The following is a 16,779-nucleotide window of genomic DNA, read 5'->3' on the forward strand; positions in this document are numbered from 1 at the left end:
CTAGAACTGAATGTTTGAAGAAATCATTTAAATATAAATATGCTAAGGAATATAATGACCTTCACATGGATATCAAGATTTCCCCAAGTGTTCATATATTTAAATCTAAAATAAGTATGTTTAAGGTCACTGCCCCGTTGATTTATTTTTTATTCTTTTTTGTTGATGAAAAAGAGTTATTACTGAATTATTTTAATCAATACAGGCTATTATAAGTTATAAAGTATTATTTTTCCCCTTCTCTTTCCATTGTATCCTTTTCTTTTGTTATTGTATCCGCTTTAATATTTGATGTTTTTGTTGTTGTTTTTTCTTTCTCTCAATCTATGAATTTCAAATATCTCCATGTTTACAAGTTATGTATTTCACAATATCATATTGTATTTGTATAACTTCCATGTTCTGGACCCCATGGAAGACCAGCGATGCCATGTTGGCATCGCTGAATATGGGCCATCCAGCCGTTGTTGTTTTTATGCGGAAAATAAAATCAATCAATCAATCAAAACGTAATAATTACCATGGTAATGAATTCGATACGCCCATGAGCAACAAATTGGGGCAATCGTGAGGGGCAAAAACAGTCGATACTTTCAGACAGGCATTTCTCGGTCTCTTCACTCTCACAGGTTTCGTAACTGGTTTCGTGTGGTCCAAGATTGGGGTTCGGGCCACGGCCTTCATCGGGGCAGTCCTCGCTTCGTCCGGCTGCCTGGCCGGTGCCTTCGCTACTAAGCCTTCTCATATTGCCCTGGCCATTGGGGTCGTGTCAGGTAAAAGCGTGGACGATGTCTTTAATTTTCAGAACCATGTTTTGCTCTTTTTATTTGTTGTGTTCCAATCGCACATGCAGCAATTTAAAAGTAATTACGTCGTAAAAACATTTCAGCGCGGAGAAAGGTTATTTTGTTTTTTCATCATTTTTAGAAGGCTTTTGTTTCTAACACACCAATGTACTTGTTTATGCCGCATCTCGTCATTTCGTAAACGTTACTGATGTCGTAAAGGTAATTGTGCAATATTTTATTTTTTACCTTCAATTCTGTCGCCTGTTCTATTCAGGATGATTTTTCTCTTCTTCATTTTCCTCCTACTATTTCCTTCTTCTACACAGGTCTTGGGGTGGGATTCTGTTACATCTCATCGATAAATATGGTGGCCATATATTTCAACAGGCGTTTTGGTATCGCTAATAGCATTATGTTCCTCGGGACTAGCATAAGCCAGATTGGAATACCGCCTTTGACTCGTTTTCTCGTGGCTTCGTACGGATGGCGCGGGGCGCTACTAATCAACAGCGCCCTCGTGGCCAACAGCATGGCGGCATCGTGTCTCTTTCGCCCATTGCCAGTTCGCCGTCGCCCGAAGATGTCGGGCGAAAGCAACAAGAGTTACGAGGAGGACGCTGAAGAATATGTTGACGTCGTCGACGTCAACGTAATATGTAGGCTGTCAACACCGGTGGGGACACCTGTCATTCAGAGAAAGCAAAGGTTGGATCACAGATTCGATGCTGTAGATGAAGCCCCAAGTGGATCAAAGCGAGGATCAGCGAGGCACCTCAGGACTGAACCCCGACAAGGAGTAGAACTACAAAGTGACTCAAATTCCCTGTCTCCCCCAATCCCCCTATATGTCAATCGTAATCAGAATGTGCGTCCCGGCTCCGTAGAGGTCGCCGATGAAGAAAGTAAGGGCGTAATGCCGACGTCGGACGAATGCACCTCTTTGTCAAACGCTGTATCAATGTCCAGGGCAAAAATGAGTGATGAGCGTGCTCGCAGAACTCATTCTACAGAAAGAAACCATGGCGTGAGGAGGGCGGGAAAGCTTGTCGCCGACATGCTCGGAATCACGCTGTTCTGGAACGAACCACTCGCCATTTTGCAGAACCTGTCTTCGATCGTGGTCATGATCGGCACGTTCCCCGCCGTCGCACACGTCATGGCCATGGCAATCGACTGCGGGATGACGCACAGCAACGCTGCCGCGCTCCTGTCCGTCCTTGGTGTGGGCGGCACCGTCGGACGCATCGTAGTGGGAGCAGCCGTCGACAGGGGCATTATAGGTACTTTGGTCTCAACAGACCCAATCTATACTGAATTTTGATCTCCTTGTGACTTGGCTAGCAATGATATTTCACATTTCTGAAAGCAGTTAACTTGCTAAACTGATCTTGAGTGTCAAGTCAATATTAATAGGGTACAACGAAATACGCGTACTGCAGAACTTTTGCGAAAGTGGGTTTCATTATAACAAACACCAGTTCTCATTTTTCCAAGTTTACAAATCTTCTAATAAAAATTTGAATGGTGATATCAACCACAACATTTGCGTAGTAGATGATAATGCTGTTATTGCGTCCTGAGTCGGTCGTTGACCAGCTAACGCTTCTCAAAAAAGAGAAAATCACTTGCGTTTTCGTTCAAATGACGTTGAAACAAATATGTATATACAGTACATTTCAACATGTATGTGATATAAGCATATATGCTATTTCTTTCTATTTTTAATTTTTTGACATTAATTGTAGGACCACACATGTTCATGATGGTCGTGAACATATTAACGACTTTGCCGCTCTTCGCCATGCCTTTTGTCATTGATGTATTTGCGCAAGCCGCAGTCACTATCTTCTTCGCGGGGATTGGCATCGGCGCCAGCATCGTTCTTCGTATCGTTCAGGCCAAGAAGGTTGTGTCTCCGGCCTTCATCTCGGATGCTGTCCGAATCGTTGTCATGACGACAGGAGTAGGGATGACGGTTGGTGCAGTTCTGTCAGGTGAGAATGACGAGAATGGTCTAGGCCATTGCATGCCATACCTTATATTTTAACATCTTGGAACTGAATAGATACCGCAAGAAATCTAAAACTTACACCGTCATCGAAACGGGTGTGTTACCCGAATTCCTACCTCGTTGTTACCATGACGACAGCAGTCTATGACTTCGGATGACCATGGCAGATGTGCTTTATTAGCTAAGGGGAAAAAGGCCACTTTGTACCGTAATGCGCCAATTAGATAAGTTCATTCTATTTTGATATTAATCGTCCTTTGTTATGAATATAGAATGTTAGCGTGAAAATATTTAGTTAAGCGACGTTTGGATTCAAACCAATTTCCACTGCATTTGACAAAATTCGAATCTCAGCACCGTTAGCATGACAGTGCCGTATTTTAGACTGAAGTATGCGTATTATGTAATTCCATTTCCGAGGGGAAAAGTCTAAGAAAAGAAAGCAAAATAGAATTGGTATTATGAGATACCATGGAAGGGCGAATTTTCGTAGATAGTGCCTGTGTCGGAATCGAGTGAAATGTAGCAACCTCTATAATTACATTGTATAACACATGTTAATCAAAATCGTCCCCACCCCACCCCACACACCCCAAAACATGGAACGTAAACGGGAACACTGTTCCATTAAAGGGATGGTATAGTTTTGTATAAGATAGATATTTAGGTTTCCAACATTTTCTGTGTGAGATAATGAGAAATCTTTGATGAAATTTGAAAGAGCATGCAATTCTAAGAGGAATTCAAGGTTTATTTAATGAAAATTTGTTTTGAAATCGCTGAGATATCCAAAAACAAAGAGGTCCTAATAAACGAAGGTACTTACCTTTTACTAGGACCGATCTTTTTACTTTGCTTTAAAGGATACCTCGGCCTTTTCAAAACCGATTTCATCAAATAAAACTTTGAATACCTCTTAGAATCGTATACTCTTTAGTTTTACATGAGTAGTTTCTCATTATCTCGCAAAACATTAAAATCTGAATCCCTTATCTCAACCAAAACTACCCCATCCCTTTGATGGCTCTCCTACTTTAGGTTGAGGGGAATATTTCCGGAAGGTATATTATTCCATTCCACTTTGCGAACAAAGAGCAAGTGCGAAGGATAAGTATCATCTTTCTCCCTCAGTCTCCCTCCCTCGCTCTCTGACAAACGGCATAGGTTATGTGCCAAATTATGTGCCAAATTGTACTCGAGGAGGGTGTCTAATACATAAGTTTGTTCTGCCTGTAAATAATGTTTTCGCCGTTCATATGAAAGAAACTACAGGCATATGATGTGTTCAGTGAGTGGAATGGAACTTGAACCATACTTTCCCGTATGTCACCCGCGGAGAGAACTGTGGGAATGTGTGTAGAAACGAAAATACAAACCGTGATATATTACTTAAAGGGTGTGTACAGTTCTGGTCGAGGTGAGGATTTAGCTTTAAACATTTTGCGAGATATTCAGAAACCACTCTATGAGATGTCACAGAGCATGCAATTCTAAGGGGTATCGCAAGTTTATTTGATGAAAATCAGTTCTGAAGTGGCCGAGATATCCAAAAACAAGGTGAAACAAAGAGATCTTAATAAAGTTGGGACAGATATAGTCTTTTATTATTATCACTTTTTTGGATATCTCAGCCATTTGAAAACCAATTTTCATCAAATAAACGTGGAATCCTTCTTAGAATTACATGCTCTTTCATATTTCATAAGAGGTTTCTCATTATCTCACTTAGGAATGTAAAAACCATGAATCCCCACCTCAACCAGTACTGTGCAGCCCCTTTAAACCTCCTGTCAAGCATATCACGGGACTCCGTGTTGCAGTGACACGTGAATGATGTTATCGAAGTGGTCAATGCCTACATCCTATTTGAAACGGATGTTTTGCCAGTTTTGATCGTAAGTGTTCGCTGTTTAAATGATAAATGACCTCACCAAGGGTTGTCCTCGCCACTTCACTATCATATCAAATTCCTGTTTGTCTATTCATGGATAATCTCAAGATGATTGTGAGATTCATTTCATTGTTTGCGTAATTGTGAAGCCATAAAACAAAAACAACAACGACGACAACAACAACAGCAACAACAAAATTAATAATGGCAAGTGGTATCTTATGAAGCACGACAAGTTCCTATATGGCGTTATTTCATGCAAAGGATCCTAAGTTCGTAGTTTGATACCTATAAACGAGCTTCTTTAATAGTAAGACCTTGAAAATGTATATTTACAGCTGTATTTTTTTTTCAAAAACCAAAAGAATATGGCCATTGTGTACTTTCTACATTATTTTTTTTTAATATCAGGAATGTAGAGTAGGTAAAGAGGCATGGTGCTTGAAAATGTGTTTTTCCCAAGTATGATAATTATATAGCTATTAATGTCTTGCGCGCAAGATATTGGGGTGATCTGAATGTCAGATACAATTATGACACTATCGACTATGGTCCAGATAATGTTGATGGCTTGACTTACAAGTAAATGCAGTATTGTTTTGTTTCTCTCTCTCTCTCTCTCTCTCTCTCTTTTAAGACAGGTTGGCTGGCTGATGTCACTGGCAGCTACTCGATGTCGTTTTTCTTTTCTGCCGACGTCCTTCTCTTCGGCGCCGCCACCAATCTGCTCCTCTCTGTCATCACACGATGTCGAAAGAGAAAGGAAAGGGTGGACGAGCTGGAGACTGGAAACCAACTCGAAGTTGTTCATGTGAATTAAAGCGAGGGGACAGTCACCGACATTAGTTTTCGCTGTGTCGCCAAGAAGTCGCAATTGGAAGTGGTGCTTATTATTTCAATATCTCAAGTGACTTCCGTATTAAAGAGAAAGTACAAACAAGGAAACATACATGGAATTTGGGCCTTGGGTGAACATTGTTTTCTTTCTTTTTTATCGAGGCAGATCGGACTGTTAGCCCAGCTCCTTACATCCGCTAGTCGTGTAGAATTATTATTCTGTCAGAATTTTCTATTTAGGTTGTTTTCTTATCAAAAAATAACTCAGTTTTTTATACGGTGCCTTGAATGACACAGAACAACACACAAACTTGTAACACGGACGCGAATCGCAATTTAAGTCTTCTATTTTAAGATGCGAAGAGTTTATATGCTGCGATATTATCCTGTCATTTGTTTATTCGGTGTAAACTTGAAAACAGCAAATCCGTGCATGGTTATGTAGCCTGTTGCCTACGAGATTATAGATTACAATTCTTGTCTAGTTTTTCCTTGGCCATTACTGGGTGCGTAAGAATGATATTATAATCACTGACGTTTGTCAGCGAAAGCTAACTGATCTCTAATTTTGATCATCGATGTTTCGTACCCAGTACTGCCATGTGTTGATTGCGCAGCTACTTTTTCACCCATAATTCCCTACACAGGTTGGTCTCCTTATATGCGTGGAAGCGACTAGTTTGTACAGTGAAAAAAAGTGAAACGCGTTTTGCCTGTTCGTCAAGTCACAACCTCATGACCTATGACCCCAGCCCGTCCTTTCATGGTGCGTGCACTGCAGAAATCTTGGCATCGCTCGAAGAGAAAGAAATATACTTTTTTTTTTCGAGGCGCATTTACGGTGTCTGGAGCCTTGAAAATGCCAACTCTTTTACAGTAAAATTGAAAACAGTAGACCCATGCATGGTTATAGTGCTTAGATGAATAATGTTGCCTGCCAGATTATGGATTCTTACTCTTTTGTAGTTTTTCCTTAGCATTATGGGTAACTGGAAGGTACGTTAAAGGCATAAGAGTCTCTCTATTATTATCATTAGAGTGATCAGCATTCGGAGATTCAGAATCTGTAGCTGTTGACCTGATGACCCGCAAGGTAGAGATTGCACAGGACGTTGCTATGGTCCTTATGCTTGTGATATGATATCTATGGATAAGATGTTTATTCATAAATATGAGAGAGAACGTAAGGGTGTTATCTCCAGTAAATGCTGACCATTTATTATACCTCCTGCCGTCTAATTACATTAACCATAAACAAGAAGTTTAGTATTTAGTTTTGGTCCATGTTGTCTAAACGAAACTTATCAGAGGGCGCGTTGGCTCAACTCCATGGGAAGTATGAATTCTCGCGTCTGTAGTCTCCAAGTGCAAGGTCAATTGTAGTGATCCGGCGCATTTCCTTTTTTTTTTTCTAGCGGCTTGTACGGAATTAAAAAAACAACAACAACAAACAACACACATTTTTGTTGCTATAGAAAAATGGGAATTCATAGGGAAAAAGAAAAAAAAAGTGCGTGGTGTTCATACCGCTTTCTACACTTTATAAAGAAGGAGGTTGTGTGATACACAAACTCTTTGATGAAAATCATTTAAAGAGGGCTTTTATTGTTTCTGGTTTGGACTAGCGATATGCTCGGAAGAAATCATACAAGATTGCCAAATGCGAAAGATACAAAGTATAGGTAGATGATGATGCAAACCCATCAAATTGTTCATGTTTAAGGACATTATAATGTTGATTGATTTGGTGTACGGTGCATATGATAATTTGGTGTATAATAACAAAGTAAACATTCCATATAGTTATGATAAAACTACAGTACAAAATTATACCAGGGCACATCATCATAGGCTATCGATTTGTGCTTGAAAAGATAACGAAATCATGTTAAAGGACAAGTTCACCTTCATAAACATAAGGATTGAGAGAATGTAGCAATATTAGTAGAACACATCATTGAAAGTTTGAGGAAAATCGGACAATCCGTTCAAAAGTTATGAACTTTGGAAGTTTTTGTGCAGTAACCGCTGGATGAGAAGACTAGTGCAGTGTGTGAATAACTTAGATGTCACATGCGTACAACAATATAAGGGAAATATAAAGAGAATTTCACAAAATTTCATCTTTTGAAAAAAGTACGCATTCCCCCGACTCGTTACCGACATATGTTATGGGTAATATTATTCCCCCTGCCTTTAGAAAGAGGCAAGTCAAGTGCTCTTTTATTATGCGAAAAAAATTAAAAATATGTTGAATTTTCTTTACATTTTCTTTATACTGTTGTACGCATATGACTCACAAGCTGTAGTAGTCTCCTCATCCAGCGGTTCCAACACAAAAATTTTTAAAATTCATAACTTTTGCATCGATTGTCCAATTTTCCTCAAACTTTCACTGATGTGTTCTACTAATATTGTTGCATTCTCTCAATCCCTATGTTTATGAAGGTGAACTTGTCCTTTAAGGCTCACCGACGATGCAGCGGTAACTAGGTGTTAACATTTTTTTTTTTTTAGTTACACGCAGTAGTTGGTCTGTCGGAACGGGTATTTCCGGTGCCTATACTCTGTCGAACTGGTTCTACAAACTGGGGCATATATTGGTATTCAGGTCAAGATCATCGTTGCTCTTCTGACATAGCCCGCTTGGTGGCGTGCTTGAAGATTTTTTGTTTGTTTTTTTTTCGTTTCCCTGAAATATGTATAATACTATACTCATTTGCCATGCGAAAATGAGAGCTCAGTAATATCATCGTTAGTCCATCTTGTAGAAACATTGTAATGCAGTGAGTAGCGATTTTTACAGGACACAAGTAAATGATGTATCATTGTGTAAACTTTGACATCAAGGGGTTCAGAGCTCAAGGAAATATTGTAATTTGCAGGGTTATTATTTTTTTTAATCAAAGGAACACTTTAGTATATACTGTCCTTCATGTCGTGCACTTTAGTGTCCTATATATGCAGAGCTTGTTCGCAAAAACCGATAAGTCCATGTTTGCCAAATGGAATGATTTGTGATTAAAGGTCAAGATAAATAGAGAGAACAATAAGAAAATTTTTGCTTCTTTTGACCATAACTTCAAAAATGTACCTTTATTATGTGGTGACCAATATATCATTTAAAATATTATTTTGTACTCTATGACAGAGACCATACTTCAAAATCTTCAAAACTGGACTTATCGGTTTTTGCGAACAAACTCTTCATATCAATATACCATTTTCCCCCCTATGTTTTCTTTGGAAGGAGATATAGCAATAGTCTTGTTTGAAGGCATTATATTGTACGTGACACAAGGAGACAATGTGAGACGATAATTCCCTCTGTGATCCTTTAATGTTTGAGCAGTCTCGGTTGTTTTTGATTGATGTTATGTATGTACATTTTTTCTCTCTTTTTTTGCGCCAGGCAATTATCTCGCTCGCAGATTACCTCAGCCAGTGTAACAAAAATGAACTACATTGTATTCGATGAATTATGTGTTTGTTTGTTTGTTTGTTTGTTTGTTTGTTTGTTTGTTTGTTTGTTTGTTTGTAATAACACTACCTATGAATAACGCACCAACGCAGTATCCGTATACGTAATGACATGGCATTGACTTTATGTAATGACCTATAACAGAACTGTCTATATTATCAGTTCCTATTGTATTTGCTGAAAATACGCAATTAAAAAAAAAAACAAAATGACTGTACTCAATATGCGTTCTGCCATTCTGTATAAAATGCGTCTTTCCGAGACGGTCGCTGCTTCTAGGGAACAGAAAACGATGTGAGCATGACATTGTGTATGACTACATTATGCAAGAGGTAAGATAACTCCATTATTATTATTATATTTTTTTGGATTTACAATAATAGTTTCTTCCCATTATTGTAAGTTGTATTTTCCATTATAATGAACAGAAATATACGCGGTGAAATACATGTTATCACGGCTATACAGCCGCCTCTCTCTTCTTGCACTACTCTACAGGTTGTTACATCATGTTCTTTCCCTCTCCTAACTACTGTATTGCCTCTGGTTTATATTCCCGCAGTACTGAATGTACAGTGTCGCACTTAGCATGCCGACGCAGCATCATTCTGCTGCGGCTTGTATAGGCTCTATGACGTGGACAATTGATGCGCGCAATTCATTTTGACGTTTTTCAAGATTTTGCGCGACTGCAAAGTGACGTCACCAATAAGAATGCGCGCGCATCGCGTTGATTGTTTACTATACTTCAGCATCGCACTACGACGTCCTGATACTCTTTGTAATCACTACATCTGAAATTGCAACTGATGAAAGTGCAGACATTGTACGTTACACGAGTAGAGCACTAAAATTAAGAAAAAGGCAGGACTGGACTACAGGAAAGAAGCTGAGTTTGACAAGGAAGAGAAATATGGCAGCCGTGAAACAAGAGAAGAGTGTTCTGACCAATCCCGAGCCCTACCATACGCCAGGGTGAGGAATATTCTCATCTGTTTTCCTTCTTGTGGCATTCTATTCAATAGACATACAGTAGTAACCGCCATACAAAATGTGAATGAAGGAATAACGCAGCAGATGAGATTATGAATACGATACGAATCATGTTTACATCGAGGAGCCGAAAAGTACCGCAAAGATTCTTATTGAAGACGGTAACAGACAAAGTTGTTCTCCCTCCCCCCCCCCCTTTTTTTTTGAGAAATCAATGTTAATGAAGGGCTGATGCAATTTTACGATGGAATCCCCCTCCCGGCCCTTTTCCCCCACTATGTTAAGGATTGGATTTGTTCATTCTAGTCACGTTCACAGACGTCGTCTCCCTTTTTTCTTCTTCTTCTTCTTCTTTTTGCAGGTATTGCGGATTTTGCCCCCAATTCAAGTTCCAGATCGGCGAAACGTTTGGCCGTACCACCACCCGGCTTCTCACTGATCCCAAGGTCCCTAAGTCCGACCGCACTCTTCTCTCTGATCTCAAACCCCCGAAACCCGGTTACCCAGGTGAGCCCAAGACCTTTACCTGTCTAGTAGCAACAAGGAGGAAGGATATTCGTCATTTTATAGGAGTGGTGCTGTCATATATAGCGCTACATGTATGCCCAAAACACTGTAATTCAATTATGAGAAAAACATGACAAAAAAAAACGGACTTGAAATGAAAGTTACATCGTACATTATATGAATGTCAATGAATAATCTCGGTATCAGCTTTCGCGTGGTCAGGCTTTTCGCTAACGTCACTTATTTCAACCATTACATCTAATTATTAACGGAAGGGGAAGTATAGGATGAAAGTGTGAATGGATGGAGAATAAAATGCAAAATCGGCAGAAGAAAGAAGCCGAGTATATAGTCGAAGAAACTGGAGAAGAAGGAAAAACAAGATGAGAGTGTGAATGAAGGTGAAGAATAGATAGTAAAGAATGAGAAGAGGACGGGGAGCGAGAAATATATCGAACATTCAGGCGGAATCGTATGATAGCAAGAGTTGGATCAGAATAAGTAGAGCCGGGGGAAAAGACGCGAGGAAAATAAATCCGAAACAAATGAAGTTGTGCAGTGTTTATCTTTTCGATCATGCAATGTGTATGAAGAACTGTCAATTAGGGCGGTAATCAGGGGCCCGTTTCATAAAACTTGTCATCTGTGACAAGTTGTCATAGATGTGACAAGCTACTGAAATCCTTGCATCTGATTGGCTGAGAGCAAATTTGTCATAGAAATGTGGCAGTTGTCACTGATGACAAGTTTTATGAAACCGTCCCCAGGTGAATCAACAATGATTTGAACAACACATGGGATTCTGGTGAGGAAGTAACATGTACATACATGTACTGATGAAAAGTTAATAACTAATAATTTCTTGTCTTCTACTGCCCTGTTTCTATTAATGCCTGTTCCTCATCTGTCCTCTGTTGTGGTGGATACTTTGGAGGTATGTTTATCTCGTACGATATAATAAATCTTTGTTCCCTTCTTTCTTTCTCAACATTATCGTGACAAGATCGTGAGATCTCTGCCGGGCGCCCAGCACTGCTTCAAAGTCGGAAGGCCAGCTTCGGGGACCAGAAATTCACCGAACAGATGGTCCCTGGGTACACAGGTCAGTGTGTATAAGCTATGTTGCGTGACGCACGCTGTCTGTCTGTTTTTCTGTCTGTCTGTCTGTTTTACTGTACTAATGTTCCTCCAGGGGGTGCATCGATGGAATTCTCGTAAACATGTTGTTTCGGGTGGTTTTTTTTTCTGTTCACTACCCTGTTCTGGTATCACATTAAGTAGGGAAAAATATCAGCTAAATAAATCTAAGACTTGTTATGTTGTTGCTGCTGTCGTTCTAAGAGATGATTTTCTTCAACATTACAGGAATTAAGAGATAGATAGATAGAGAGAGAGAGAGAGAGAGAGATGGACTTTGACAGACATGAATAAGGATGACTTATTTTGGTTGTCTGTATGGGATTGTGCGTGACAGCTGTAAAGGTATATTGTTTACATTGGAAGCAGTGATTTAAAAAAAAATCGAGTTTGATGCCGAGGCATATGTGTAGGTCAGTTGTTTCACAAAACATAGTACCAGATAAAAAAATCGCAATAAAGCCTATAAGGAGATATTACTATTTTTTACAATGAAATAACATAACTGTAGACGGTTTGTGCTAGAATCATTTGTTCTAGCTATTGTTCACATTTTGTATATTTAACAATGTTTAACATTGATTATACTTTTCTGACAAGCATGTGAACGCTATTTTGTTGTTTCTATTATACCTGACTCATATTTTAGAATTATTTTGAAGCACAAAAGCTGGGTTTTTGTTCCATCTGCCAATGGTAAATTATTACTTTAAATAATGTGTAAATAATGTATTATTTTACTTTCCCAGTATCACGTCTTGATGTAATAATCACATCGACTGGATCAGCTCTCGCTACGCTAAGAGGAACAATGCAAATAAATATAGGGACAATACAAGTATTGACCAGCACTATTTGGTGTAGGTTTATTGTTTGCAAAGTGTAAGAGCGAAATGTACATTGTACGTGTCCTATGCCTGCATAGGCAGAGTTGTGTTATGGTTAATTTCTCAACAGGAAGAGCTCAGTAGATCCAGAGTTTGATTCTTTATTCATGTAAAAAAGCGTCATGGATATTGTCTTGTATTACTTTATATGTAAATATAATTATTTAAATTGATTTTTGTTAAGTGTATTTAAAGGTACTGTATTCCATTGGGAACAGTAATGTGAAAAAAAAAATGCTCGAGATATCATATTTGATGCATATGTGTAGGTCAGTTGTATCACGAGACATTCTGCTATGACAGTACTGTATGATAAGATTTTGCAATAAAGCCTCAATATATAAGGAGATAGCTCTGTTTTTCTCAATGAACCATAACTGTAGACTTTTTTTGTAGTATAGAAACAATTTTATCGTAACTATTGTTCACATTTTGTATATATAAAACAATACTTAACATTTAAATTGATGAACGTTTTTACATTGATGGTTTCAGTCCCTAACTCACATTTTAGAACTATTTTGAAGCACTAAACTGGGGTTTTGTTTCATTCTGCATGCAAATGGTAAATAATGTCTTTCTTTAGTGGGCATCTCCAAATTACGTAATCATACACTGTGAACAGGGAAGAAAGTAAACCGTGATCATGGTGATAGCATATTTCTTAAGCACAGCAGCCACGCTGCATGCTCCCCATTCATTTTTCGTTGTTACAATAATAATGATGCGAACCGCCCTGACCAGCATCATAACTCCGGGAACGAATGATAGTTCGGTCACAATAATGGTTCACATTTTAGTATATATTTTTTCTTTTTTTATCACAAAGGCATACCCCGCTTTTCTTATTTGGTACCATTAAATCGTCCGGTCTTATCTTCTATCCGTTCTCCGTTTCTTTTTCACAAACACTGATTACTCGGGGATTATAGAGAAACAAGCTTGCTTTCATGTAGGTCCCGTTATACTTCTCTTTGTTCAACCCCATTTCGATTTCGACCAGTTACCATGACAATCGCTGTGTTATTACCATGCATATCGTTTGTTTTTGCACATTCCAAGGTAAAAGAACTTGAATTGTTATTTCTGATTTAATATTCATATTAAAATGAGAAGTATGAAAATAAATTAATTGAATCGAATTGAATTTACTTCATCGCAGGGTACATACCGAAATCGCAACACTTCTACGGTAATCGCTACGCCGTGATCTGTCACGACGCAGTGTCCAACTTTGAAAGCGACCAGCAGGTGGAGAGGAAGAAGAAAGACGACATGAAGACCATCCAGTGCATTCAGGCGGGAAAACTGGACGCCTCACAATCTCCTGAGGTGAGATCACACCTTATGTTAATGATGATTAAAGCAAAGCTTTAATTAATGTAATTTTAAAAAATAATGATGAGAATTATGAAAATAGTATTACTATCATCATCATCTCGAGCAATATTGCAGTGATACTGATAAAAATAGATAGTTACCGCCGTTGTTATTCAATCACGCGAAGGAAGAAGGGAGAGAGAGAGAGAAATGTTAAAAGCAAAAAACAAAAAACAAAACAAAAAACAAAAAGGAGACATGACTACAAATAGAGGACTATATCTTCACTGGATGACGGACGCAAGGCAATGAGCAAAATACTGAATTCCATTTAGCACAGTCTTTTGCCGGTAAATTTTTGAAAAAGAGAAAAGTTGGTTACATCGTATTATATGGTGAATGAGGTTGAAAGTTACACGGTGAGTACTGCGACGACGACGAGTTTATTAGCATTGACGGTGGATATTATGATGAGCATGATATCAATGTTAGTGATAATGACGATGATGATGATTGTGATAACGACGAAGGCAAAAACTTATTTTGGCGATAATGATTATTAATAGCGAAGTCAGAAGAGATAACTGAAAAAGGTTTTGTTTTGTTTTGTGTTTTTTTTTACACAAGACAGTGATGCAACCAAATAATAAAGTTGATTGTCTTCCGTTATTTTTCTTTCAGGGAGCGTCGTTCAAACCCACTCGAACCTCTCCTCTCAGCAAAGTACCCGGAGCAAAGAGCGGTCGCTTCAATTTCACGTCCAAGAAGAAGACGGAGCACTCGCTCTCCCCGTACTACATGAGCGATTCAAACCCGCAGAAGTTTTTCATGTCAGGTAATTTTAGAGAAAGTATGTCAATACAATCACGACAATGCATTGTCTTAGATTGTCAGTGACATATTGTACACAAGATCGTTGCCTTCAATTTTATAGAGAGATTAACGACATCTGGGTTTTTAGGCATGGAAATAAAGGAAAAAAAAATGATAGCACAAAGATCTTGCGAAGGGTTATTCTGTAATGAAGATTCGCATCTTCGTGTAACCTGCAGTTATAGTTTAAGGGATGGTATCGTTTTTGTTAAGATTGGGATTCAGGTTTCAACTTCGTGCGAAATAATTAAAGAGCGCTTATTATGAAATATTAACGTGCATACAATTCTGAGGTGAATTAGAATTTGATGAAAATCTGTTTTGAAATGGCTGAGATATCCAAAGACATGGCCAAACAAAGTTGTCCTATTAAAATGGACACCATCTCAACCAAAACTATACCACCCCTTTTTGTGACCTCATGTGACCTTCTGTGGGCATCGTATTTGCTTCCAATCGGATGTACACTGTATGTATATTGGCTTTTAACCAAGTTCGGGGCCAACTTCGTGCGAAAATGAAAATTGCCTTTGACATGATACACGTGACCCATCGATCCGTCATGTCTCCTTAGCCACTCGTTTCCGACTTCCTTCTTTCTAATACGTGTTTGTTATTTTGCGCGTTCATGCTTGAACTCCTTGGACATTTGGGGGCACGACATCAATACTTACGTACATACAATCAGGACCAAAACATCGGTTTCACTTTTGGACTTTAAGTGGGCGAAAGTTCGCCAGACAAGATCTCTGGCGCTACCACAGAGATTCTCTTTTTATCACTATAGGCGCTATACAATGATCACAATATGAATCGGATTACATATTGAATGAGTCTCCGTCTACACCACCAAGTCGTATAATTTTTTTGTTTTGAATTGTCTATTCGTGGTTTTCATTCTCTGTCTCTGTCTCTGTTTGTTTTGTTTTTAATAACATGGTGTTGTGGATTGGGGAGGGGCAGGCACCGAGGTCGGGAGTGGTTAATTGATGTTGTGCCGTACCAACGCTAGTAATGATCATAATTACCCATACACAAACTGTTTACAACTGTGATATCGTGCGTGTGTAAGAAACTGTTAAATTGTACGGTGATTTGCCCGTTATATCTGTTTCATGAAGCTTATCATTACAGACTACGATTAAAAAAACACGATAAAGATTAATAATAATGATAGAGGAGTGGCTGCGATGGGCCCGACAGAGTGAACAGATATCTATAATTGTACACGTAGGCCTAATAACCTTCTGCAAAACTTTGAATTTGCATTCTTTCTTTTTTCTTTCTTTCTTTTTTGTGGTGAAGTATGGATGACAGAAAGCGCCATATTCTGTGAAGTACGCCGGTTCGCCTCACGTCGCTCGTCATTCCCATGTTACTTTGTGGAAACAGTTTGATGAGTCGTAATCACAAATCTGCTTAAATATTCCCCTTCCCCATACCATCCAGACCATCCTTTTCATGGCATATCCTGGGTATTCCAGTGGGGTGCTGTGGCATACAGTGGATGCGATTCCCGACTCCCAGTCGGAGGACCCGATACGAGTTTAATTCCCGTCCAGTGCTTACGTCCTTGGACAAGATGTTTTTACCCACCACGTCCCTCGACCCAGGTGTATATAAAAGAGTAGCCTACTCGGCAACGCTAGGATAATAATAATGGCAGGGCCCTCTGGTAGCAGTGACTACAATGGAGAGGCAACCTTGATAAAGAAGACTATCAGTATATTAGCATTATTAAGTTTGGGGGTGGACATTGGTGGAGGAGAGGCTGCTATTAGTGATTTCAACCGTAACTCTGATGCTACTGGGAATGATAGTCCTTATTGTCTTTACAACATCCATGAAAATGCAGGTTACACTGGCTTTGTCCCCAATGCACGTGGATTGACGGGAATGGGCTACCCGATGCTCACAAATCGCGCCCTCATCGCCTTCGCCGACGATCCCAACCCCCGTATGGCCAGACTCCGTTCTCACGCTGCGGCAGCTGCCCCTGGTACTAAGGGGGTTGAGTGCAAGGCTTCGCCCGCCGCCAAACTACCGCCGGTGAA

At 39.3% G+C, this 16,779-nt stretch overlaps 2 protein-coding genes across 2 annotated transcripts in view; both read left to right on the top strand.

Moving 5' to 3' along the window:
• The first annotated feature begins 552 nt into the window (after positions 1–552).
• LOC139714892 (monocarboxylate transporter 12-like) lies at positions 553–5,844 on the top strand. Its single transcript, XM_071626537.1, has 4 exons — positions 553–773; positions 1,115–2,068; positions 2,534–2,782; positions 5,332–5,844. Exons 2-4 carry the CDS (start codon positions 1,153–1,155, stop codon positions 5,508–5,510), a joined length of 1,344 nt encoding a protein of 447 aa, XP_071482638.1. The 5' UTR covers positions 553–773; positions 1,115–1,152; the 3' UTR covers positions 5,511–5,844.
• A 3,896-nt stretch (positions 5,845–9,740) lies between these two features.
• LOC139714893 (ciliary microtubule inner protein 2B-like) overlaps positions 9,741–16,779 on the top strand; it is an 8,204-nt gene continuing 1,165 nt past the window's right edge. Inside the window, exons 1-6 of the mRNA XM_071626538.1 lie at positions 9,741–9,983; positions 10,363–10,508; positions 11,512–11,610; positions 13,695–13,864; positions 14,534–14,687; positions 16,581–16,779. The exon at positions 16,581–16,779 is cut by the window's right edge and continues 104 nt beyond it. Of these exons, the coding sequence (XP_071482639.1) occupies positions 9,922–9,983; positions 10,363–10,508; positions 11,512–11,610; positions 13,695–13,864; positions 14,534–14,687; positions 16,581–16,779 (830 nt within the window). The 5' untranslated portion in view covers positions 9,741–9,921. The remainder of the gene's footprint in view (positions 9,984–10,362; positions 10,509–11,511; positions 11,611–13,694; positions 13,865–14,533; positions 14,688–16,580) is intronic.

The sequence above is a fragment of the Diadema antillarum genome, unplaced genomic scaffold (genome assembly GCF_040938485.1).
Source record: "Diadema antillarum isolate AM-2024a unplaced genomic scaffold, OU_Dant_1.0 seq00002504_RagTag, whole genome shotgun sequence".
Classification (NCBI taxonomy): domain Eukaryota; kingdom Metazoa; phylum Echinodermata; class Echinoidea; order Diadematoida; family Diadematidae; genus Diadema; species Diadema antillarum.